The 26,329-nt window shown below is 45.5% G+C and overlaps 4 protein-coding genes across 4 annotated transcripts; 2 read left to right on the plus strand and 2 right to left on the minus strand.

Moving 5' to 3' along the window:
* Positions 1-5,884: 5,884 nt before the first annotated feature.
* SRSF9 (serine and arginine rich splicing factor 9) lies at positions 5,885-12,270 on the plus strand. The gene is made up of 4 exons (XM_006052956.3): positions 5,885-6,194; positions 8,534-8,694; positions 10,176-10,348; positions 11,773-12,270. Exons 1-4 carry the CDS (start codon positions 6,007-6,009, stop codon positions 11,914-11,916), a joined length of 666 nt encoding a protein of 221 aa, XP_006053018.1. The 5' UTR covers positions 5,885-6,006; the 3' UTR covers positions 11,917-12,270.
* Positions 12,271-12,830: 560 nt separating this feature from the next.
* GATC (glutamyl-tRNA amidotransferase subunit C) lies at positions 12,831-19,516 on the minus strand. The gene is made up of 4 exons (XM_006052958.4): positions 19,375-19,516; positions 19,101-19,273; positions 14,933-15,036; positions 12,831-13,732 (listed from the first exon to the last, which is right to left on the minus strand). Exons 1-4 carry the CDS (start codon positions 19,453-19,455, stop codon positions 13,680-13,682), a joined length of 411 nt encoding a protein of 136 aa, XP_006053020.1. The 5' UTR covers positions 19,456-19,516; the 3' UTR covers positions 12,831-13,679.
* A 2-nt stretch (positions 19,517-19,518) lies between these two features.
* On the plus strand, positions 19,519-21,853 carry TRIAP1 (TP53 regulated inhibitor of apoptosis 1). Its single transcript, XM_006052957.4, has 2 exons — positions 19,519-19,707; positions 20,855-21,853. The coding sequence occupies exons 1-2, from the start codon at positions 19,519-19,521 to the stop codon at positions 20,936-20,938; spliced, it is 273 nt and encodes a 90-aa protein (XP_006053019.1). The 3' UTR covers positions 20,939-21,853.
* Positions 21,854-22,994: 1,141 nt separating this feature from the next.
* On the minus strand, positions 22,995-25,531 carry LOC102395499 (cytochrome c oxidase subunit 6A1, mitochondrial). Its single transcript, XM_006052959.3, has 4 exons — positions 25,477-25,531; positions 24,755-24,905; positions 24,466-24,608; positions 22,995-23,288 (listed from the first exon to the last, which is right to left on the minus strand). The coding sequence occupies exons 1-4, from the start codon at positions 25,519-25,521 to the stop codon at positions 23,205-23,207; spliced, it is 423 nt and encodes a 140-aa protein (XP_006053021.3). The 5' UTR covers positions 25,522-25,531; the 3' UTR covers positions 22,995-23,204.
* Positions 25,532-26,329: the final 798 nt, after the last annotated feature.

Raw genomic sequence — 26,329 nt, forward strand, 5'->3', positions numbered from 1 at the left:
TCCTACTCTGGCCACATTCACAGAAACATCAGTTCAGGGACTTCCCCGGTGGTCCAGTGGCGAAGATTCTGAGCTTCCAATGCAGGGAAGCTAGGGGAACTAGATCCCGAATACCATAGCCAGGAGTTCGAACACCTTGAACTAAGACCTGATGCAGCCAAATAAATTAATTAATTAAAAAAGAAAAAGAAACATCAGTTCATTATCCAAAAATAATTGAAGATATTAACGATTTTCTACAGTCTCTTAGAGAAAACACCAAATATTCACAGTGTACAGCAACTCTACTTGAATTATCTTTCCCATCTTTCTTCCCTTCTCATCCTCCCACACATGGCACTTGCTTCCCTGAAGCTCTCTGCTCCTCCTTCCAAACTCTCTTCAGATCTCCTAGTTCTGCTGCTGCTTGTCCCCTTCCTCCCCTGCACAGCTCAGTTCTTAATTATGTAGCTCTCCAGAATGTTCCACTTGACTCCAGTGCACAAATATAGTGGCAAAGAATGACAGAAAGCTCCCAGGGTACAGCGGTCAGAAACATATTCCACAGTGACCCAGCCCAAGCCCTCCCTGCCAGCCTGGACTAGTCTCTCTGAGATGACTCATATTCCCACCAATGCTTTACTGCCATCACTTCCTCTTCTGCCCACTCCTCCCAAGGGCCAGGGTCTGGGAGAAGCTCCTGACTGAGCCTAGCAGAGAAGAAAACATTTTGCCTGAATGCCAGAGGGGACTGATGTCATAGGCAAAGGGAGGAAACCAGATGGGCAGGTTCATAGAATGTTTTATCCCCAGTGTTAATTGTTTTCTTATTATTTTTACTGGGCACTGCCCTGCTCTCTCGTAGGGAGTAAATGCACGGCTTGCTGTGGGAAATGCCTTAACTCTTAACAGTCTGCCAAGGTCAAAGGATTCTTTTTAATCTGAAGACAATCCCATGGTGCCATTCTTATTATCACATCAGGAATGATAAATTTTATTGAGCTCCCATACAGTTTGCCTTTCCAGACTGTTCCTGGGATCCTAAAGGAGATCAACCCTGAATATTCATTGGAAGGACTCATGCTGAAGCTGAAGCTCCAATACTTTGGCCATCTGATGTGAAGAGCTGGCTCATTGGAAAAGACCCTGATGCTGGGAAAGATTGAGGGCAGGAGGAGAAGGGGACGACAGAGGACAAAACGGTTGGATGGCATCACCGACTCAAAGGGCATGAGTTTGAGCAAGCTCGGGAGATGGTGAAGGACAGGGAAGCCTGACGAGCTGCAGTCCATGGGGATGTAAAGAGTCGGACACGACTATGCAGCTGGGCAACAACAACACAGTTTAAATGAAAGCTCCTCCCTGTGGGAAGAGCAGGTCTATCCCACGTACCTGAAGTCTCCAATGCCCACCCACCATCACCTGCTCATGCACCTGGGATTCTGTTTTCAGTACAGAGGGGACATATAGCCTAGAGCTATCATACTTCTTTTTTCCTTTTACAGGTTTTGTTGTTGTTTTGGCTGCACTGTGTGGCGTGCGGGATCTTACTTCCTTGATCAGGGATCGATCCCATGCCCCTCACAGTGGAAAAATGGATTCTTAACCACTGGACTGCCAGGGAAGGCCCAGTCATTACACTTCTTAACCTTCCTTCTTATATCCTCCACGTGTATCTGAACTCATCGCTGTCCATCCTTTTGCAGATCACTTCCATCTGCTTCATTCCCCATCTTGGAATGATACCACTACCTAGCCAGTGCCCCAAGCCAGAAACCTGGGAATCGACCTGGACTCTTCCTCCTTCTCAGCCCCCGTGACCAATCTATCTCCAAATCCTATGATTCTGCCCTTGGGATATCTCATCTCCTTAGCATCTACCTCCATCACCTTGGGCTTCCCAAGTGATGCAGTAGTAAAGAACCAACCGGCAATGCAGGAGATGCAGGCTCAATGCCTGAATGGGGAAGATCCCCTGGAGGAGGAAATGACAACCCACTCCAGTATCCTTTCCTGGAAGATTCCAAGGACAGGGGAGCCCGGTGCGCTACAGTCCATGGGATTGCAAAAAGTCAGACACGACTAAGTGACTGAGCACACAAGCATACTATCACCTTTCATCAGCCGACTGGCATCTCTCATGCTTGGATGACAGCTGCGGTCTCCTCATTGGTGTCTCCCTGCACCCACTCCTATGATACTTTCTCGTGTAACTTGCTAGTCAATAGGCCACCTGGGACTATCCCTGTTCTTATCTATATTCACCTTTAGGCTAATCTGAGCACACTGCCTTATCTTTCCTGAACAATACAAATTCAACTCTAATCAAAATCATTAACAGAGAATGCAGATTTTTTTAAGGTCTTTATTTGTTACAATATTGTTACTGTTTTATGTTTTTGTCTTTAGGCCACAAGCCTGTGGGATCTTAGCTCCCCCACCAGAGATCGAACCTGCACCCCTTGCACTGGAAGACAAAATCTCAACCACTGGACCAGCAGGGAAGTCCTGAGAATGCAGATTTTTAATGAAGTCACAGGAGGGGGCTTACACTGCGATTACACAGCAACACTTAATTACTTCTGCTCTTTCCCCAAGTTCTCCAATAATGGCCGCTGTTGCCACATCTCTTCCTGTCTCCTTTTCCTTCCCTCACTGTCCTGCAGCTGCCCTCCATTCAAATTAGCTCTTAGTCTCCTCCCCTACTCTTTATTTTCCATCTGTTCAGCTGCCATTTCCTTCCGAGGTCTCATCCCAACACAACTCCTTAAAACCCTTTAATGGCTACTCACTGCCCTCAGTAGAGTCCAAACTCCATAAAACGGTCTACTAGGCTATGTAGGCCCCAGACCTAGCTCCTTCACCCCTGCCTTTTTCCTAATCGAACTCTTTGCTCCAGCCATACTGTAGAGCGATGGGGGGTTGCCCCTACTCTGCCATAATCTCATGATCTGGGCAATCGATCACGCTGTGCGTCTAAAAAGCCTTCTCCTTCTTCCCCACGGTTAACTCCTACTGTCCCTGAAAGCTAAACCTAAACATCTCCTGGAAGCCTGTCTTATCATCTCTAACAATGTATTAGGTAGTCTCAAGGCAGTTTACCCTTATCACAGCTGTGCTCTAAATGACTGATTAGCAACAGGTCAGAGTGATTATTACTGCATACAAACAGGGCCTAAATTATAGCATGCCCTTGATAATGCTGAATAACTACATGAGCAAAAGCTCCAAAGGGTGTCCCTGCTAGCATCTGTTGCCTTAGTAGAGAATGGAGCCCAGGGGCCCCTTAAGCATTAGACCATAATTTTGGCTTCACTTGGGTTACAACTTGCAAAGGTTAGTACCTGGGCTCACAGAAACAAAATCCACCTTTGGGGTTCCCTGGATAATGCCTCTTAGCAATTTAGCTGTCTTCTTCCTAATCCAGAAAGGCTGTACTTGTCACAGCCCATTATCTGGGCACATTCAATGTTAGGTATGAACACCTTTGGTAATCGCAAGCTGCAAAACTTTGCACAATACAAGTTGAATCATTACTATTTATACTTAGAGTCTTATTAGGTCACTTAGCTGACTCCATGTTTCTCTCTCTAGGAGACTACCCAACTGTCTCCACCAACATGTTCCGGGCCACACCATGTAGGAGCGGTAGGCCTCAGAGAGTGGTGTTAATACACCTAAGCACACCCCTCAAATGAGGAGGCCTCTGGACTTAAGGATGCCTTTAGGGTACATAAGCTCCTATATACTCTGGCCAGGGCTCTTTCCTGCTTGCTTTCTGAAGGGCAGCAAAGAACATCTAGAAGCTTTACATAATCCAGAATACAACAAAAGGTTCTGATTGTTTTATTTTAGAAATAATTTATTGTTTTATTCCAACTATGAAAGTAGTACATGCCAATTACAGACAATAAACACGAAAAAAAAAATATATATATAGAGAAACCATTTGCATCAAGAGATATCTCCACAAATTTGGGAGGTTAGCAATTAAAAAAAAAAAAAAGATGTATTCTCTTGCACAGAACTGAACAATACTACATAACATTTTATTTCCATTTTTACCCCTAGAATACAAAAATAAAACAGTTGCAGTAACAATCTTCAACTTTATAGAAATGTATGACATCTAAATTGAAAGTTCTCACAACCGCATTTTTTAGAGACAATTAGTGTCAACCAGTTTAATAGATTCCTTCAGAATATATAGTTATATGTGTATATGTGCACCATTTTAACTAAAGTAGCATGACCTTAATATCCTTCAAAACATCATTTAATACTTGTGTAACATTCAATATTATTGACTGAACCACCTCCTTATTATCAGGAGTTTAACTTTTTAATTGCACAGAATGCAATGAACGTACAAAATTTGTGAGGATTTCTTACGTTCTTGTGATAAAATCCTACAGGTGGAATTACTGGGTCAAGAGGTATATGATCAAAACTTAATATATACCATCAACTGACTTTCAAAAAGCTATACACTCAGTAGTTATATGTGGATGTTTGATTTTTTTGATTGTAAAAGATTCAGAGGTGGTATAACTACCACTCAGCTACATTCGAGCTAAAGGTTTGGTTTTATTCTCTCTCTATTGCTATGCATTAATGGAGCTTGCTTTTGTTTCATAACTCCATGCAACATTATGAAAGTTTTTAAATACAGAGAAACGTTGAAAGAATGGTACAGTGAACACACTGAACACGTCCACCATCTAGATTCTACAGTTAACATTCTACTGCGTTTGCTTTCTCATATATTTACTCATCCATCAATCCAGGCAGCTTGAGGGATCTCAGTTCCCTGACCGGGGACCAGGGACAGAACCCAGATCCCAGCGGGATTAGGAAGCGGGGCATCTTAATCGCTGGACCTCCAGCAAATCCCCCAGAGGTTTCATTTTTAACATGAAAAACCTTTTTTGATCAAGACTCATTCTTGTAACGTCCCCAGGTTCAATGCTCGGCACTACGGAACATAAGTGTGGAAACGTTCCAAGATGAGAATCTGAGTTCCCCAACTTCTGAAGGACTAGGTGCATAGGCTGGAAGTATGGCTTGGGTTTTAATCCTGACCCACTATACCTCCGTTTTCGCCCCTTTTTAAATATTGTAATCCCTCCAAATTGTGTGAGTATTAAAAGCACAAGTCGCACCGTATAATGACAGTCGCTATAGTTATGATTCCCCCACCCCCTCCTTTTTTGGCCGCACCGCGAGGCTCGCAGGATCTTAGTTACCAGTCCAGGGATTGAACCCGTGACCCTGCAGTGGAAGCGCGCGAAAGGGAATTCCCAGTTCTGATTCTTTTACTTCTTCTTGGTCTCCGACAAACTTCACGTCCAAGCTACGGAGGCCAGCTCAGGCCTCTTTGCACTCATTTTAGTCCACCTTACACTCTTAGTTCTAAGCGATTGTAAAACAGGGACGGAGGCCAGGGGGCTACAGATCTGGGGCGGGGGGCCGCGACGGCCCCGCTCAATCTAGCGGTCGGGCCTCCTCCAGGCCGCTGTGGGATCAGCCTGAGGCCCCAGCCGACTCCTTCCCTCCGGCGCCCCGCACACGGAGTGACTGCCCGGGGGACCCACCCTGGGCGCTACACCCGCGTCTACCTCAGCAAATGCTCACAAAAGCTTGTGAGATAGGCAGCGCTACAGAGCGAGAAAATCGAGGCCCCGCGAGCCTGAGTCACTTGCCCAAGTCGACACAGCTGGGGAGTGTGACCTGCCCTCAGGAATTGACTCCAAATCGCCGGACTCTAGAACCTCCCTCCGTCGTCCCTCCCTGGGTCCCCTGGGCACCTACAGGGGGCGCAGGCGCACGCGCAGTCGTCGCAGCCGCGTCCCCTTTAAGAGGATTCCTTTTTGCCTCCTCCCGACCCCTCCGCTTCCGCTCTCGTTCCCACAATGCTGTGCGGCTGAGCGCCTCCGAGCCCGCGGGGACACTGTGGGGGGATCACCGGCTGAGGCGGCGGCGGCGGCGACGTGGGCTGCGGCGGGCCCGCGGCGTCGGGCGGTGCGGATGTCGGGCTGGGCGGACGAGCGCGGCGGCGAGGGCGACGGGCGCATCTACGTGGGGAACCTTCCGAGCGACGTGCGCGAGAAGGATCTGGAGGACCTGTTCTACAAGTACGGCCGCATCAGCGAGATCGAGCTCAAGAATCGGCACGGCCTCGTGCCCTTCGCCTTCGTGCGCTTCGAGGACCCCCGGTGAGGGCCCCGCGCCGCCCACCCGCCCGCCCGTCAGTCAGCCTGAGGCCCCGGGCCCCCGCCTTCCCTTTCTCTCCCTTCGCTTCCAGGGCCTCCCCTCCCCCTCTCGCCGCAGACCCCTCAGGGCGCCCCCGGGTGGAGGCTGAGGCCTCCTCTCACCGCGGGGCTCCAGGCAGTCCTTTACTCCGTCACTTCCTCTATTATTATTTTTTTGACTTGAAAACACAAAAGCCGGGTCTGAGAAGGGCTCAAGCCCGCCCGGATCAGCCTCGGGGGCTGGTACCCAGGCACCCTTAGCGGGAAGCGGCCCAGAGCTTGGGAAGCTTGGCCCCTGAGGCGGCCCGGGAAGGACTCGGTGAGGAGTGAGGAGACCGGTTGTCCTCTCTACCCTCCCCTCCCCTCCGCTGGAACTCGCCGTTGTGGGGGCGCACAGTGCGGGGCGATATGGATGCCTTTGCAGGGCCGAAAGCGGGCTGGCTCTTGGATGGACCGATTTCCATCCACGCGCGCCCCGCCCCGCAGGGGCGAGACCCTTGCTCTGATAAAAGCATCAGGGATTTGGGGAGACTTATAAAATAGTCTGATGGGGTCTCGGATTTCACTCTTCCTTCCCTAATAAGGGGAGGCACCGCTAGATGGTAAAGGTCTCCGAAAGGTCTCCGAGGGTTTGGACGCGCTCGATCCGAAACGGGCTCGAAGGTGTCTTTGTAATTTTGCAGAGTGTCGGCCCTTGTCTCCCAGAAAAGGCCTGGGAACTTTCAAAACTGCGATTGTTGGTTCTTAGAAGCCACCGCACTGTGCTGGCTACTACTCTTGGGGTGAATCGGAGCTTGCTCTCTGGTTTCCAGCATTGGCTCGGGGAGCGCTTTGCCTAGTCTGCGCCCTGCGGGCTTCGCTACGAGGACTGCCCGTGGGATGTCTTGCCCATCTTGGGGGATGGGGGCGGGTGATGCGAAACAAGGGGAGCGTCTGAGGATGGGGAGGCAGGACGCAGCCTGAGGCTTTGATGGATGAAGATTCTGACAGAAATCGTTCCTACTAGGCATTTCCACACCTAAACTGGAAAAGGTTGCACCTCTAAGAATTATTAACAGTACTGGTGTTTGTTTTTTTTTAACAGTTGCTATTTGTCAGGTACTGTACTATATATTACTAAGCATTTTCAACAGCCTACAAGGTAGGCTCTGTTACTTTTGACATCTAAGTAAACTGAGGATAGAGTCGATAAAAGGGAGGGCTACCAGGGAAGGTAGGATTTGAATTCCCTGTTCAGCCCTTTTGAACACAAACTTACCGTGTGATGTGCTACATTGTCTTTTCCCCCCTCCTTCCTTTCATAATGGAAAAGCTATATTTTTGATACACTAGTGCCAAGTTTCAAGCAAAGCACTGCACACATAGTTATCTTATTTAATCCTTTCAAAACTGGCATTTTACACTTAGATGTAAAGTCCTGATCGCATACTTACCCAGAGACAACGACTAGTAAGTAGCAGAATGATTTGAACTGAGGTCAGGTTTCATTCACAACGTTAAACCCGAGCAGTACCGCCTCTCTCCCAGTGTATTCTGCATATAGCCAGGGTTGAACTGGATTTGGTCCTCCTTGCTTTTGATCCTGGGGCTAGAATCTTCATAAGCGATTGTGGACTCTGACATCTGAATGATTCTTTCCTTAGTGTGTCTTCAGCTGTTTGTCCCCCATGCCTCAGGGCATTCTCTTTCCTGTCAAATCCTGGAGAGCCATCTTGGTGTTCCTCACTCTCCTAGAACCCTACGAAAGACTTTTAAAGTATTACTCTATTGAATATTTCTCTCTTTTGGCAAAACTGTACCCAGAGAGTGGTTTTGACAACTTAGTCCTTGAAGCCATGCTGAAAAGGTGCACTTGAGGGAATTCCATATTTACAAAACACTAATAATCATTTGAGCTTTCCCTATTTTTAAACGAGTTTTTCCTTCTGTAGACCTGAATGTACTAGGCCTTGAGGAAGAATATTAAAGGACTAGTGTGTGGTGTGCATTTTGAGAAACAGCTCCCCAAGGTCAAAGAAACACTGTTCTATGGCAAAATCAATCATCTGCCAACAGTTTTCTGAATTCTCTTACCTGTTCATTATCATTCACACCTAGAAAACCCTGTGTGTGACAGCTGTAAAGTTTAATTGCAGTGTCATGAAAGGTCTTCAAACCAAAGCAGTAGTACATCACATTCCTGAGTTTTCTTCTTTTGCTTTTTTCTCACTTCAGGTGTTTTTTTCATACTTGTTACTCATGCCCCTCACAGGGAAATTAGTTGGTCCTCCTGAGCAACACTAACTCCAGACTTTTCTCTGCAGAGATGCTGAGGATGCAATTTACGGAAGGAACGGTTATGATTATGGCCAGTGTCGGCTTCGTGTGGAGTTCCCCAGGACTTACGGAGGTCGGGGTGGGTGGCCCCGCGGTGGGAGGAGTGGGCCTCCTACAAGAAGATCTGATTTCCGAGTTCTTGTTTCAGGTATGTTCCTTTCAAACTCAATGGGATGATGCATGTGAAATACTTAGCACAGAGTCTGGCCTCTAAGAAATGTTAGCTGTTGTTTCTCAGCGCTTAGGATTTGTGGGCTTTTCTTCTCATGCACAGTGACAGTCTGAAGCCTTGCCAGTGAGGCAGGTACCTTGCCAATGAAATTTCACTGATAGTGCAGCCTTGATAGAACAGAAACTTGCTTCTTATAAAAAAGGACTTTTCTAGTATTGAAGGAGAAGATGATGCCCAAACCTCTTCAGCCAGAATTCTAAAGACATTTTCTTCTGGAAATGTACCTTGGCATCTGACTTGCTAGAAAGACATTCTAGAAGCCAGATTTGAACAAATTATACCTAGCCTTGGATCCTAAAATAGGCCAGATTTTGTGATGGTTTTGGAATTATGGAAAAAAGAAACCAAACAACTTGGAGTCTTAGGGATCGTATTGTGAAGGACAGAACAAAATGTCTAGTGTTGACAAGTGATGAGATGCTAAGCTCAGAGGTTTATGCATTTTTTGGAAATACTAACACACTGGTAAAAAACTGGGGCCTTCTGCATGTTGTAGGGGTGTTTTAGGCCCCTGGCAGAGTGAGGTATATTGAGGAATCTGGCACCTGAGATGTGAATGTCACACAGTTGCAGCGACTCCCATGGTGCTGAAGAGGGATACTGTCAGTATCTGCCTGTGTCCCTTTGTAAGTGTTTAACCCCAGAACTCTATTCCCTCCTTCAGGATGTCATACATATCTTTTTTTCTCTCCATGCTGCTCTGAAATCCTGCTTAGAAAACTATTAGGAAATGGCTGCAGTCCTGAGCTGTGAGCGGTAAACACAGCCTTTGAGAGCAGGAGCACATTTCCCTTTCATGACATCAGGTAGGGTTGTATGACTCCCGACTAGTTTTAGCGTCTGAGTCTTACCTTTTCCCCTACTGTATTGAAGAGTGTTGGTGATCTTTTAAGAGGTATTTTGTCTAGTTTGTCAGTCATTCCCACCTACAAGAAAACAAACTTTAGGTTTTTCTTGTGTTACTTCATCTACATCTTGGTTATTTTATTGGATGGTTTCAAAATTCCCATGTCCTGCGTCAGACAATAAATAATTGGTACCGATAAAATTTCATAATGGAAAAATTTAGAACTCAGTCTTGGGATTTTGTTATTAATTGTGAAGGACAGAGAAAGAGATGCTTTAATTCTTAGAGATACTAAATCTGTAATGGGATAGACTTCTTGCTATGTCAAGAAAGGCTTAGTCTCTGGGAGAGTAGCCTAGACCAGCTTCTCACGGTGGTTTATCACCCATACTTCAGTGTTCTTCTTTGGTTTTGTGTCCCTTGTCAAAATCTGTGATTTGGGGACCATTAGGATTTAAAAGTAGTGACTGATGGGGAAAGGACCCTAGGTCTTGGGGCTCTTAACATGGATGAAGGATGTGGCCTCTTCTCTTGTGTTCTGTGTGCCTAGGACTTCCTCCATCAGGCAGCTGGCAGGACCTGAAGGATCACATGCGAGAAGCTGGGGACGTCTGTTACGCAGATGTGCAGAAAGATGGAATGGGGATGGTTGAGTATCTCAGAAAAGAAGACATGGAATATGCCCTGCGTAAACTGGATGAAACCAAATTCCGCTCTCATGAGGTGAGTCCCCACCTGCTGTCGAGGAGCTCATTGCCAGACCACTCCACCTGAAGCTGACCTGGCAGAAGTAGCAGCAGGCCATGTGTTTGCCATTCAGTGACCTTATAATACCATTAAAGATCTGTCTTAAGTGGACAAAGCCAAGGAATTCCTTATGTCCCAGCAATGCAGGGTCATAGCAGAGAGAAGTCTGTAGCCATAATATTTTTAACACAGAGAGAATACCCAGTCTGTCATGTGGTAACTGACTTAAACCACAGTGTCCCTCCATGAACCTAACTATTATGGCTGTCCCTTCTTGGGCTTTGGTCTGGGCTCTGCAAGCCAACCTTATCACCTTACCCTCTTGGGTACTGCTGTTGGGGCTGGTTGTCACTTCACTTTGCCTTTCTCAAAGTGGTGCAGAAGCCTCTTTGAAACCAGAGCCCTTGGCTCAGGTTTTCTTGTTCATCATCTCACCCTGGGGACTTAGCTTTCCATGTTCTTCCCTTCAAGTAGGTGGCTGCTGTTTTGGACCTCAGTCTGATTCTCATGTTAGCTATTCTTTTGATACCACGGAGACCAGACCACCCATTGGACGTTTTTGTCCTGGTTACACTGTCCTGGCTTGCTATGGGGTTTAGGGATGTCTGGAAACATCAATTTCAAGGCCCATTTCTTTCTCTAAGGATTCACTTTGCTAACTATGGCTTGAAGGCTGCACGCCTTAACAGTGTTGTTGCTCAGACTATTCTCTAGGACTTGAATTTGGAGCAGAAACAAAACAGCACCTGGTCCTCAGTTACACAGAGCGGGGCCTTGGTTAGGGTAAATCAAATTATTGAGTTCACCGAGGGGAACAAGCATCTGGCTTCTTTCATCTTAGCATCTTTAAATCTGAGAATGCTAGCTGAGGGTGAAAAGCCTGGGGATAGGCCTGTCTGAACACAACTCCTCTGCTGCTTATTACAGTCTTAGCTGAGCACCTTCAAACCCTGGTTCCTGTATATGCAAATAGTTCCCAATAATAGCATTATCTTATAAGACTTGACAGGAAGCTGAATTATGAAGCATCTTGCCCAGGTCCTGACACCTGGGAGGTGCTGAGTACTGGTCAGCTTCTAACGTAGGTACCCACCAGAAGAGGTGGCAGGGGGTTGAACCATATATCTGACCTCTGAGAGCCTTTCCAGTTCTTAGATTATGGGGGTCAGTGGTAGTAACTTAGGTTTGTTAACAGTAGTAGCCAGTATTTGAGTTATTTACCACATAATCGAGTTGCCATTTATTATTTGTGTTACCTTGAGCAAGAATACCTAACCTGTGGCACTATTGTGCCAAACGGTGCTCAACACTACATTATTGTTAGGCGGCCATGTTAGGTGTTGGTGTGCTTTATTCTTCTAGGTCTTATTTTTTCCTTGACTTTTTTGTTTGCTTTTCAGGGTGAAACATCCTACATCCGAGTTTATCCAGAGAGAAGCACCAGCTATGGCTATTCACGGTCTCGGTCTGGGTCGAGGGGCCGTGACTCTCCATACCAAAGCAGGGGTTCCCCACACTACTTCTCTCCTTTCAGACCCTACTGAGACAGGTGGTGGGAATTTTGTCTTTATTTTTTAGGTGAACTGAGCTGCTTTGTGCTCAGAATCTACATTCCAGATTGATGATTTAGTGTCTTAGGAGATTTTTTTAATTTTTTTTTTTTTTTTTAAGGAAATAAAACTACATAATTTCTACCAGGGCCATATTAGCAGTGAAACATTTTTAACTGCAGAAATTGTGGTTTTGGTTCAGAAACGAGTTGTATATTTTTCACCCCGATGATGGGAAAAAAATCAGTGCTGTATCCTTGTGGGTTGCTCTTCTATGGAGATCAGCAGTTACTGTGACTGAGTCGGCCCATTCTGTTTAGAAATATATTTTAAACGTTTAATAACTGACAGGTGTAGTTGTCTTTGATTGTGTTCATAGAGTTCACCAAGAGGCACACTCATATGTTTAAAAAAAAAAAAAAAACATTGAGTTGCAGTGGCAACTTGTGCCCAATTGGTAAGGAGCAGGAGTGGATTACTTATTTGGGGATAAAGTTAGTTGCTCTGACGATGGTCTGAGAACATCACATCCGAGGGAAGTTTCAGGGTTTTCTTATAATTCAAGGCCAACCATATAAACTAAGCTGCTTTAATGAAAAGGGGAGCATTGCAGATAGGGGAAGGGAATGAGAAGGCTAAAAACAGGCTTTTAAAAGTGGGTGCCAGCATAAAGATCACTGGGAAATTCTTAACTAAAACCAACTTTAGCAAGTTGGTCAGGGGAAAAAACTCATTTAAGTTTTGGTTCTGTCACTTTCGCTCCTAAATTTGTCTCATATTTGTCCTTGGTATCTGAGCTATAAAAAAAGACAAACCCCAAAACCAAAACCTCCCACTGTCTTGGATTCTGCTTAGTTCAGTAATCATGGGGCAGGGAGTCAGGGTAAGGGGGCTACACTGTCATAGGGTATTTTTTTAAACCACTTTATTGAAATATAGTCAACCCATAAAAGCTGTACTTTTTACATTGAACTATGGGGCAGGAGGAGAAGGGGACGACAGAGGATGAGATGGCTGGATGGCATCACTGACTCGATGGACGTGAGTCTGGGTGAACTCCGGGAGTTGGTGATGGACAGGGAGGCCTGGCGTGCTGCAATTCATGGGGTCGCAAAGAGTCAGACACGACTGAGCAACTGAACTGAACTGATACAACTCAGTGAGTTTGGAGTGAAGTTATGCACACATGAAATGACAACCGTGAAGGTCATAAACACCCATCACCTCCCCAAACTGCCTCCCCGGGGCACCTTTAACCATAGCAGAAAGTCAGCACTCAGCTTGAAAACACAGGGGGTACCCAAGAACAAATTTAAGTATGTTTAGTAAAGATAAAAGGCTGCTCAGGTTGACGGAAACAGCAACTGAAAAGGTGGTCACGAAGTGATTGGATGCAAGGTCTGTAACAATTACATAAATAGAAAGATTCACTTAAGTGCAGTTTGGTAGACAGTCTTTTAGGGAGGGATAAAGTCTTCCACACTGGTCTATGAGTATCTATGAATATACTTGATCCATTTCCTTGGAAATCAGCCGTACCTTCCACTTCCTGTTGGTATCAGGGACTCTGCCTTATTTTGGCGATCTTTCCCAGTTCTATCTTCAGAAGAATTAGTTACTAAAAGATACTTAGCCATCACTTTTTTCAGGTGACTGAAGGAAGTGGTACGTTAGTGTTCATAATAACAAAATAGTTGTTGCAAAATAGTTGCTGCACTTCCATGTGTTCATAGAACGCCCCTTCCCAGAATAGCTACTCAGCGATGTGAGAAGGGCTGTTTTTCATCCAGCTTTGACCAAGAGATATTACCTGTTTGAAAAGAATAAAAAGGAAATTTGAGCTAACCGATTGGCCATGAAAATAACTGAGCTAACTGATTTTCCATGAAAAATAAGCAATGGAAGTAAGTGTAGCTATTACCCTGTTTTTCTGAGTATCTGAAAGAACCACAGTTATAAGTGAGGCCTAATTAATGCACACTTAAATAAGCAGCAGAGACAGGTTAATTAGACATTTGTATATATATAGGAGAGGAAGGAGAGACTATGTGAACTCAATTTTTCCCAAGAAGCAAAACCTGACACAAGGTCCTGTGTGAGAAACAGCGTATGTGATCAATGGCTATGTCTGCTCAAACAGAAACAACTATCAAAGATTAACACCCAAAGTTCTGGGTGTTATTATTGGCCCAAAGTTTTAAAATAGTTACAGTGAGGTTTAAAGATGCAAATTTCCACACTAGGGGTTGCAAACTGATGACTCACAGGATGCATCTGGCTTGCAGGTATGTTTTTTACTTTCACGGTATTTTACTTTTTTAAAGTCTTTGATTAACAGTTAAAATTTGGGAACCAGCACACAGAATGCCAGATGTCCAGGTTCTCTGGGCATCCCATTCCTGCCTGGCCCTGAACAAGAGAAGTAGCACATGCCAGCTGTCCCTTTAAGGCAGAGCTCCAGATCTGCCACTCGGCACAGCCCTCCCCACCCCAGTCCTGTTTTTGTTTTCCTCATTCCTGTTACCAACTGATCCCTAGAGGTTAATGTGACTTCCAGAATCTTCTGCCACCTTGCCACCTATACATACTGTGTTTTTGTTATTCCCAGTTTTACTGAGATAACGGACATATAGTTGTATAAGTTTAAGATGTGCAACACAATGATTTGATATATGTATATACCACAAATTGATTCCCATAGCAGGATTAGCTAATATCCATTGTCTCACTTAGTTAAGGTTTCTTCTCGTGAGAACTTTTTAAAGATCAATCTACTCTAGCAACTTTCAAGTATACGATACACCATTGTTAACTAGTCACCATGCTGTACATCACACATCCCCAGGACTATTTAACTTACAACTAGAAGTCCGAACCCTTGGACAATCACCACTGCCACTTTATACTTGGTCAGAGTGCTTTCACAGAGCAGATCTGGGTCTCACAATTCCTACAGCACTCTCATGTTTACTGTGGCACAGTCTGTTAAGCCATTTTGGGCAGCACGTACCTGGCGGAGCCACAAAATACTCTTCCACAACTCGGTGGGAGTTTTGTAGTAGTTCTTCAGCACAGCTGCCTTCTACCACATTGTCGGATCTCAAGTACAGACATCTACAAAACCAGAAGCTTAAGGTTAGCTTCTCAGAACATAGCTTCAAGGGCATGGGTGGAAAAGGTCAAGGGTGGGAGGAGAAGACAGCAGCATATTCTCGAGTTAAGAGTCACTGCTCAAAGATGGAAGACCAAATAATGGCCTACCATTTATTGATTTCCCTAGCAACCTTGTGAGATAAGTGGTATTAATAATTGTTCCTCAATATTGACAAGTTTTAATAAATATTTTTGATGATTACTATGGGTAAGGTGCTTTTGGTGGAGATAGTAAAAAGGCAGTTAAAGTACAGTGTATTAAGTCTAACGAGGTAAGCGATGCTTGCCAAGGAAATTGATAAGGGGACCCCACCCAGCCTGTGGTCCTCAGAACAGGTGATGTTACCCCTTAATCATGATCAAGAAAGAGCTGGATTTCGGGGGTGGGGGTGGGGGACGATGGGGATGGGAGATGAGTAAGGTACAGAAACTTTCTCAACAGTGGTTATAAGTGACTTAAGCTGCTAAGGGACAGGATTGGGATCTGAGCCTGGTTCTGGTATCCCTAGGATGAGTGCTTTCTTCATCACAGCCACCTTTGGATGTAAAAGTACCTTCCCTTGCAAGATGTACCACAAACGTAGCCCAAGAATCTTGTACTGTTGTCCGGGCTTGGTGGCTTCATTAAACTATCCAGATGGGAGACTAGTGAAACCAAACAGGAGTTGAACACATCTGTGGGGCTTTACTACTGTTTTAAGGTTTGAAAGTGCATGACAAGAGGTTTGAGATGGCTTCCAGATACTTGGGCTGAAAAGTAAGCAGTATGCTCAGTCACTAACAGGATAGCAGCCAAGCTTTCTGCTTTGAACCAGACACAAATTGAGGGCTAAACGTAGTAGGGCAAGGATGGGACATGAACATCTGTAGAGGCTGTATAGAAAGGCCAAGGTGTAATCATAAGTTTCTTTTAGGAAAGGATTGGTTCTGTTTCTTTGGGGCACCCAGCCCTGAATGAGACAGGATAAACACTTATTAATGGTACAAAGAGTTCAAAGCTGAACTCTATTCTAGGACTGGCACTGTTTTAACTGTGTGACCTTGGACAAGTATGATCTTTCTAGACTTTAAGTTTCTTGCCAAAAAAGGGAATGCACTAGATTTTTTTTTTAAACCATATAAGGAATATGCACTCATACTCATTTAAGGATACTTGGAGAACAACAGTAAAAATCATCTGTAAAGGTGACCATTGGACTTTGTGGAGTTCATATTTCTGTTGGGCAATATAACAAAATGTTTAAGAGCTGGGGCCCCTGAATCACTGTGGAATTCAAACCCCAGAGCTGCACATGGCCTGTATGCAAGTTACTTATCCTTTCCATGTATCAGTTACCTTATTTATAAGAAGGTTCAGAGAATTGCTGGGATGATGTTTAAAGAGGTCTGAGCCAAGGGGCAACTAAGTCCACATGCTCTAGAACCCGTGCTTCTCAACAAGCGAAGCGCACACACCTCAATGAACACCCAGCGCAACCAATATAAAAAATTTCCCAGGTTCACTCATTTGGTAATTGGGTTTCCTAGTAAGGTTTCCTGAAGGATGAAATTCACCTCTTTAACTATCACACATTTCTACCCAATTACTGTTTAAGGTGAAGTTGTTTGTAGAATAAATCCACACCTCCCTATTTTCTTAATCATAGGCTACTGAACCCAGAGTCTCTGTGAGGGCACACCAAGCAGACCCCTCATTTGGCAAGCTGCTGAACTTTTCTTGACCCTGGAATTATGCATAAAACACCAAACAGGACCAGAGGAGCTCTTCAGGTGCCTGTCAGTTATGAAGGTCTACCTCACCTCATCTTTCTCAGTCGGGGTTCTACAAGAGTTTAGTCCAGAAACGTAGGACAACTTCTATGCATCTGGTCTAGTTGTTAGTTATGTACCATCCTTGGAAGAATTGAAAAAGAGTCCATTGATCTTGCTGTGTTCTCAATCAGATGAAAAGCCCTGGTTGAGAACAGTTTCAACTGTGAATTAGAAATCTCTAAAAAAAAAAATCTCTGCCCTCTAAAGTTCATGGACAAGGCACTTAAACCAGTAACTGTGGGCAATGCATCAAATTTCACAGAAAGCACTGTGGCAGCATGATGGAAGAAGTACCTCGAGAGCTGGCCCTGGGGCTGACCAATGGGACTGTTCTGCTGCTGTTTTAGCTTCTTTCTGCCTCTTCCCAGCTATCAGCTGCCAGGAGCTGTTTCTCTGGCCACCAGTCTACCTCCATCTACAAGCCTTTTCATTTAGTTTCATGCACATTGAAATGAGAGCTAATCAATGTGGCAAACAAGACCCTGAGGGACATCTTAAGTATTGAAGTTATTTGACTGCAATCAGAGATGCCATGTGAGTCAGTCTCTGGCTCTGAGATGAAAAAGAATAGTTTTATGGGATGACTTTTTTTATGGCCACCCCACACTCCTTGCAGGATCTTAGTTCTGGACCAGGGATTGAACCCATGACCCCTGGCAGTAGAAGTGAAGCGTCTTAACCACTGGAACCCCAGGGAAGTCCTGAGGCTAGCAAGCACTCAACACGAAGGTTACAGTTACAGATAAGTGTGGCTCTCCTGACTGGCACTGACTAATGGCAGCTTTCGCCCACTTCTACCAGGAATTTATTTTTAAAAATTCCATCAGGAAAAGGCTAGGACAGGGTTGTAGATTGCCCTTATCTTTATAAGTTGCATACCTATCCTTCCCAAGAAGCTGCATTCCTAAATGGCAAACAAGTCTGCTTTGCAAAAAAGAGTGTTTTCTTTAAAAATGTATTAAGATTTGGCAATAACTGGTAGAGGTGGTTAGGGGCTGCACACTTTAAGTACAGTGTACACAAGCTGCTTTGTCAAAGACCCAGCCCTCTGGGTTGCATTACACTACTTCACTACTTGGGTTATTACTCTGCCCCTTAGACATTCCAAGGTAAAATTTCCCTCTGCATTTCCACCTTCTCTAACACTAACCATGGTTAACAGTTTCCTGCATGCCCTTTCAGGGAACAAAACAAAATGCATGCACCAGAGTATATAAAATATACACATAAAATATCAATGAAACCATATACCATATTCTGAACTTTGCCTTTTTTATTATTAATAAGTATACCCTGGAAACCTTTCCATATCAGCATATATGGTTATTTCATTATTTTTAACTGCCATTTCAATGTATGAAGATTAGCCATGAAGGACGCTTCAGTTCAGTTCAGTCGCTCGGTCGTGTCCGACTCTTTGCGACCCCATGAACTGCAACACTCCAGGCCTCCCTATCCATCACCAACTCCCGGAGTTCACTCAAACTGACGTCCACCGAGTCGGTGATGCCATCCAGCCATCTCATCCTCTGTCATCCCCTCCTCCTCCTGCCCCCAGTCCCTCCCAGTTTCTTTTCTGTTGTTCTGTATTATCAACAGATTTGCATACCCTGAATGCTCGTGCACACATCTTGATGCACTGTCACAGATATATTTCACAGACAGGGAACCATTAGGTCAGAAAACGTGTATATCTAAAAAATTTTTGAGACAGGAATCCAGGAGTAAGCAAGTCAGATGTGAGCTCACTTTCTAATGACAAGAAATAGTACAAGTCAACAAAAATAAGATATTCAAGAAAAACAGTGGAAGAAAACCCACCAGGATAAGGAGGTAGTGACTGGAGGGAGTGGAGGGAGAATTTAGAGAAGCCACGAATCGGGCGTGTAGCAGAAACAGGCAGGAAGTCAAGTGGTCGGAGTGATGAGGTAGGGGGCGCTCTAGAAAGTTGGGCCTAGAAAATGAAAGCTCAGACGTTTGGATTTTGTTATTAGTTACACTGGAAGGGCTCGAGGATTTTAAAAGGGAGGGAGAGGATCCTTAACGAACGACGCAAAGAGCGAAAGCGCTCACCCGCAGGGTGGCCGTGGGCAAGTTCTCGCGTGTCGCTAATGTTTTTTTCCCCTCGGTGGAATGAGAGACTAAGCTCCAGCCTTTTACTAGTAGCGAAGACGCCGCGGGCAAGCCTTCGAGGGCCGCGTCCGCGAACTTACCTGTCCTCCAGGACTGATTCCATGGGCTCCACTCCGTCGGTGTTCACCGCGCGGAGGCGGTCGGCGAAGGCGATGGCTTTCTCCAGCCGGGCCACGGCCTCCTGGCTGCCGAAGTCCACCAGCGATAGCCGCTCCAGGTGCTGGATCAGCTCGCCCGTGACCCGGCCACTTCCCTGGGGGCGGGGGGGGGGGGAGGAATGAGGCGGAGGGTGTGGGTTACGGGTGGGGCCTGCTCCGCCTTCCGCCCCGCTCCGACACCCGCCTGGACCTCTACCTGAGGATCCGCCTTGGAGGTGAAGCCCCGGCGCCCGCGCGCCGCAGCCCGAAGACCCAGGTGCACGGTCCGCGCCCACATTTCGCTCCGTCTCGGCCGCCGTAGCGCTTCCTCTCCTAAGGCCGCGCGACGCGCTTAAAAGTGATGACATCCGAGAGCGCCGCCACCGCCGCGGATGCCGACGCCATGAACAGCGTAGGGGAGGCTTGCACCGACATGAAGCGCGAGTACGACCAGTGCTTCAATCGCTGGTTTGCCGAGAAGTTCCTCAAGGGGGACGGCTCCGGGGACCCATGCACCGACCTCTTCAAGCGCTACCAGCAGTGTGTTCAGGTGAGCTCCGACCCGGGCCCTCTCGCCTCTGCCCTAGGCCTCGGCTCGAGGGGGTTGGGACGGGCAGGGTGGAAGAAAAGCCTCGATGAGATCAGTGGCAGGAGTTCTCTCCCTTACCATTCTCCACCCAGGATGCCTGGTATCTCTCCGGATGTCAAAGGTAAATCTTTTTGCAGCACCTTACTTTCTGCGGAGCCCAGTTACATTCTTTGGTTCCTTTGGTGATGAACCTCAACTTGCAAAGTGAGCCCAGTTATTTGTATTTTATGCGTGGAACACTCACGCCCAGAAATAGTTAAACGAGTAATCAAAGTTCACTAGAATCAAGTGTCTTGGATTTTGCGGTGGTGCACTTTTCCACTGTTGCTGAGGGCAGAGACGGGGTGTTAAGTCTCTCTGGTCTGTTAGACCTCATGGAGGGTCCCCTTATGTTGTCACAATGCCTTCACTGGCCTATTTTTTCTCTCTTGGCCAGTTAGAACATCTTTATTCCAGCACAGTGAATGTGAAACAGATCTGTTTGTAAGAACAGCCCTGGGCAAGGCATTCCCAATTAGTTAACTTAAAAAACATCCTCAGTAAGTCCAGGTGGAGTTGCTGTCTTTGTCCCATAGACAGATTGGAAAGAGAGGCTTGCTCAAAGTTATATAACCAGTAAGTCCTGGGACCGATTTGAACTTGTGTCTGTCACAATAGGAGCTTCCCTGGTGGCTAAGTGGTAAAGAATTCACCTGCAATGCAGGAGATGCTGGTTCGATTCCTGGGTTGGGAAGATCCCCCTGGAGAATGAAATGGTAACCCACTCCAGTACTCTTGCCTGGGAAATCACGTGGACAGAGGAGCCTGGCAGGGGTCACACAGGGTCACAAAAGTCAGACATGATTTAGTGACTAAACAGGTACCACAACAGAGTGGTGATACTGCTTAAATTGCACTTCTGAATTTTGTTACAACTCTCCAATCTGTCTCTCTGGTCTTAACACTTAATTTCTTCATAATCATACTTAGGGTTTGTCATGTTTGGTAGTCCTTATGGTACAGTTGGATTTACTTTTGTACCTAAAGTACAAAATATTCTACAAAATATTTCTAAAGTTTCAACTTCAGGCTTCATGTAGTCCCTTTATCATATGTTTTCTTCCATCAGAAAGCGATAAAGGAGAAGGAGATTCCTATTGAAGGACTGGAGTTCATGGGCCATGGCAAAGAAAAGCCTGAAAGTTCTTCTTGACCTTGACAGTCATCTTGAAAGTGGACTCCTCAAATCGGGAAATTGTGACTCTGGATCATGTCAATTAAAACTGAAGATAGCATGATTTGATGAATTTAGGAGGGAAGAATTTCCTTTCCTCCTTGATATCTTTCTCTCATTTGTAAAAAATGATGAACCATCACTCTTTGCTTTGAGATTTCTGGCTTTGGCATCACAGCAGGGACTCAGTATTCTTAATAATGGGATTATTTGGGATTATCATTGCAGTACTTGGTCTGGGATCAGTTTTAAATATATCTTGTATAAAAACTCTAGTAAGCTTGTAAGGATAACTAAGGTTGCCTGACCTTGAGCCATTCTTGTAAGGACATTACGTACACTCTCCTGGGGTTATTTGTTCATGGAAGCAACTGGTTAAGATCTCTTCTCTCAGGGAGCTAATCCTCTAGAAAGGGTTCCCAGCACAACAGTTTCAGTCAATGCTTGGAAGCACGGTTTTATTTTCATATAGTAATTTAACTGTTAAAGATTGTTGGTGGACTGGGTTAGCCAAGAGGAAGACTGCTTTCAACAGTTTCCTACCTTAACAAGAGGTGTCAGATTTCATACTAAGATGTGAAAGCTTCATGAATGCTGCAGTGAACACCATTTCAGAGCACTTGGTGTAGTTCAGGAATTAAAATCCTTGGAGTGGCTATGGAGGAAGATCCTAAATTACCAAGATTTGCTGCTGCCAGCTTTCAACTTAAGTCAATGAATTAAGTCAACCTGTATATCATCAAAATGCCAAAATGCTGCTGCATATGATTAAATGGGGGGGGGGGGTGCGGGCGGGGTGAAGAGGTCACTTTACTTGCCTTGTTTACTCACCCTGCCCTGTAATGCCTGAAATCATGAAGATGGGATAAATTTGTAACATTTAGTTTATATTCATTATTTGTTCCTGGAACTCAGTGCATTTTATGGAATGACTTCCATCCTATGAGCCCCACACATCTCATGTACACTGGGGGGGTGGGGAGTTTTATATGCTTTATAATTTAAAAATGAAGATTTATCTAAGCTAGGTAGTATGGTATAGCAAATGGAAATCTCACTGATTTCAATGTTTATATAATGGCACCCAGCCCAGAAAATTTTTTATGTGCCCACAGAGTATGAAAACTTGATTTACAGAAAGCCTAGACTCTATATCTCTTTTCCACTTTACCAATTATTAACTTCATATTTAACGTGACCAGTCCTTAATGCCATTGCAGTACATTCTGCATTTATATTTTGGCAAGCTAAGGTCCATTATACATAAACGATTTGGAACCCAGCTGAGGGAGGCCAGGCAGCAAACGAGTTAAGTATAACTGCCCTGAAATAAGCCTGGCCGCAAGTCGGTCAAAACCTTGTAGCCTCTTGAATCTTACCACAAAACTGTCTGGATGAGCCTGGTGAATAAAACAAATTTTATTGTAATTGCTGCTGAGGGAATAATTTTTTTCTGATTGTTCCTCATGCTATTTTTACTTTATCCTGCCCATAAAATGACCAACTATCTGAGGCACTTCAAAGGTTTTAAATTTTGAAAAGGAAATCTTAATTGCTCTTTAAGGGTGATTTTGTAACTATTATTGACTGTTGTTTCTCCTAATTCTTAAGGCTACAGGAAATTTTTAATTCCAGAAACAAAGCCAGTACTACCTGCAGGAAGTGTCATACTGCCATACTGCCTTTATTTCTCCAGAAGGTTATAACCCTTCCAGCCTGAAGGGAGCTGAGAGAGGACCCAAGATGCGAACTTGGAGAAAACTGTCTGATTTTAGGGAGTATCCTTCAGCAAATGCCAGTGTCTTTGCCATCCAAAGTCTGCCAGGACCCAATTTTGACTGTCAATTAGCTCAATTTAGATCTTTGCTTTACCCACCCCAGGCACGAGAAACCAAGACCAGGCCTGTTACACTGTTCTTCGGGAGGCCTGACCCGGACCTGAAACACTGTCAACAGTAGCACAGACTGTCACTGTACAAACGGGGAGAATATTAACGCTAATTTCTGAGGGAAAAACAACCAAAGAATGCAACTCTCAGGTCATGACTAAATTATTTATTTAAGCCATCTCCTCCTGCTATAAGCAAAGGGATGGAAGATCAGTATAATGGTCCTCAAGTGTAATGGTCATCACTGGATACAAGGTGGTGAGCTTAAGGTCCCGTATACTTTTCTGGTCCATGCGTGCAGAGTAATGGTCCAAACCAGTGCTGTGGTCCCCACTGGGCAGTGGTCCAAGTTCTCTTTATTCGTCTTCATAGCCGGTTGGAAGCGGGTTCACATGAGGGTTATGGAATAGGGTATGGTTACCATCTCCCCAGGGAAAGGGCTGTGGAGTGAAGACGGCAATTAGGCAGTTCCAGAAAACAGTCAGCACTGCCACGAACTGCTTAAAACAGAGCAAGTAGCAGGTAACACATAAAATGGAAATTTGTCCTTTACATAACTGCCATGTTTCAGTGCTCCCGTGAGAGAGCTCTTATAAACTCCAGGGGAGCCCGTAAAGAGGACAGTAGGAAAGGCAAGCTCAAGTCCATTACTCATAAGCCTCTGCCTTGTAACTAAACCTCAGTGCTGTGTTTCTGGAAGTGCAGTCCTCCCATCACCTATATCAGAATGCTAGAGGTGGGTACAGGGGAGGAGATGCTGACTTCAATGAATTTCTGGACCTGAAACAAATCTCTGGATTGGAAACTGCAACATACCCTCAACTATTCTGCATGGTACTTTTGAAAAACATTGCTCCAGGGCAGTGATTTCCAACCCAGGATGATTCTGCCCTTGTGGAGTCACAGGCCAGTATCTGGAGACATCTTGAAGAGGAGGTACCACTACCACTTAGTAGTTAGAAATCAAGGATGCTGCTAATATCCTGTACCTCACAGGACTGCCCTTTGCCCCAACAAGAATTATCCAGCCCCAAATGTCAATGGTACTGAGGTTAAGACATTTCGCTGTATGTATGCCTTCTAATTCTACTGTACAAGGGTGGCAGTGGCGCTGAGACTCATCAATTCTTTTTGAATTTAAGAATCCAGCTTAATTTTCCACTTGGGCTAAGTGAGATAGTAGTTAAATATCTACATCAAGAGTCAAAAAATGACACAGTCGAGGTGGTAACTAGCATAGGGGTGAAGATTAGAAGCTGTCAATCTCTTCGTTATGCAGCTAGTAGCTGTCAGATGCCCAGGTTTTAGAGAGGTGAACCGCCTTCCGACTCTGCCAACTTAAGGTAATTTCACAAACCTCCAAGTTTTGTACAACCGACAACTGTTAACAGCATCAGAAGTTAAACGGTGGGATGACTCAGAAAAAACCGAAGGGCACTTGTTGTATGACCTTACAACAGAAAACTCAGGCCTGGCCGGAGAAAATAAAAATGTGTTTGGGAGGATTAAATGAGAAACTGTACACGCCCGGCACCCACCGTTTTAGAGAATTAAGAACTTGGACTAGGGCATTTGGGGAAAGGCGAACAGACACTTGAAGAGACTGCAAGGAGGTACCTTGGACCTGATGCGGAGATGGGGATAGGCCACGAACTCGGGTCTCTCCTCCTCTCCGTGGTGCGACTTCAGGAAGACATTCAGCATGCTCACTCCCACCCCAGGGAGCGCCACGAAGTAGGTGAGGGCCTTCCACATGCGAGCTGCAGAGGGGGCACGACCGCTCAGGCCGGGCGAGGAGCCGCCCGCGTCTCACCTCCCTCCCCCAAGTCCTCAAGCCAAGGTCAAAACCCCGCCGCTCTTCTCTTCAGCAGACCAGAGGCCCGCCCCGCGACCCCGGTCCCAGTACCTGAGCCCTCCTCGCCATGGGCGCCACTGGACATACACCGACTCAGCGGCAGCCGGGAACGACCCAACAGCCCAAGAACCCGAGATCCAGCTGCCGCCGCCATCTTCAACCTGAGTCCTCCGCCGCGCCGGAAGCGGAAATAGAATGTTGCCTGTGGAGGGTGGGACCACAACCTCAAAAGGAAGTTCCTATTGGGCGGTACCTTTTCCGCGGAGGCTGCGCATTGTAGTCTGAAAGCTCGGAGCGGAGGAAGCCAGAGGGAGCATGCGCTCAGCACTCCTGTGTGCATACCTTGTTCCTAAGGTCAGCACCGCGGTGAAGTTAAGCACATTAAAAAAAAAGGTTTGTGGAAGGACACCCTGGCATCCAGGGTCGCTCCCTTCGTTGGAGTCCGTGCGCATCAACAGGTTCCGAGCACAAACCTCCTATCTAAAATGCTTTTTCCCTCCTCATCCTCTGACTCTGCGGTATTTTTTTTTCAAGACACCAAGACATAATAATTGTCATCATTATTATTTTGTAGGCATCACACAGCTTATAATCTGTCAGGGGAAACAAAAGATTTTGCCACTGCAGCATCCTCAAACTCTGGGATCGTGCCTGGCAAGTAACAGGTGCTTAACACAAATATGTTGAATGAATGAATAGCAACGGGAAACAATTGACATCTCTTATACTTTATCTCTGGAGAAGGCAATGGCACCCCACTCCAGTACTCTTACCTGGAAAATCCCATGGACGGAGGAGCCTGGTAGGCTGCAGTCCATGGGGTCACTAAGAGTCGGACACGACTGAGCGACTTCACTTTCACTTTTCACTTTCATGCATTGGAGAAGGAAATGGCAAGCCACTCCAGTGTTCTTGCCTGGAGAATCCCAGGGACGGGGGAGCCTGGTGGGCTGTCTATGGGGTCGCACAGAGTCGGGCACGACTGAAGTGACTTAGCCACAGCCACATACTTTATCTTTGCAATTCTTTCCTACCCTTCTTTTTTCTTCTTCTTCTACTCATCTAAAAACAGTTTTTAAAATAAAAGTTAAAAAATAGATGCGTAAGAGAGACTTCCTTGGTGGTCCAGTGGTTAAGACTCCACCCTCCCAATACAGGGGGCTCAGGTTCCATCCCTCCTCAGGGAGCTAGATCTAGCATGTGGCAACTAAGACCCAGCGCAGCCAAATAAAAATAAATAAACAAAATCTTAAAAATAGATACATAAGGTAAAATAAAAGTAAGCTTCTTGACCATAGGTTCCTTTAAAAATATGATGAAAGCTCTGAATCCTTTCCTCAAATGAAATATTAATACAGCTTCTCAGCACACACAGTTTAAGCACACAATGAGAGGGGAAGAAGGTAGAGTACACCCAGAGACCCCCTAAGAGTCCTGTGCTCCAAATTAAGAACTCCTACTTAGAGGAATAAACAGAGACTCTGGTGTGGGTAGACTGGATTCATATTTTGTTCCCATCCCTCACAGCCTGTATGACCTTGAGCAAGTTAGATAAATGCATCCTGCAGTTTCATGAAAACAAAAACAGGGTCATATTACCAGAGCTGCTCAACCTGATCTTTCTTT

This window comes from Bubalus bubalis, chromosome 17 (genome assembly GCF_019923935.1).
Source record: "Bubalus bubalis isolate 160015118507 breed Murrah chromosome 17, NDDB_SH_1, whole genome shotgun sequence".
NCBI classification, from domain to species: Eukaryota; Metazoa; Chordata; class Mammalia; order Artiodactyla; family Bovidae; genus Bubalus; species Bubalus bubalis.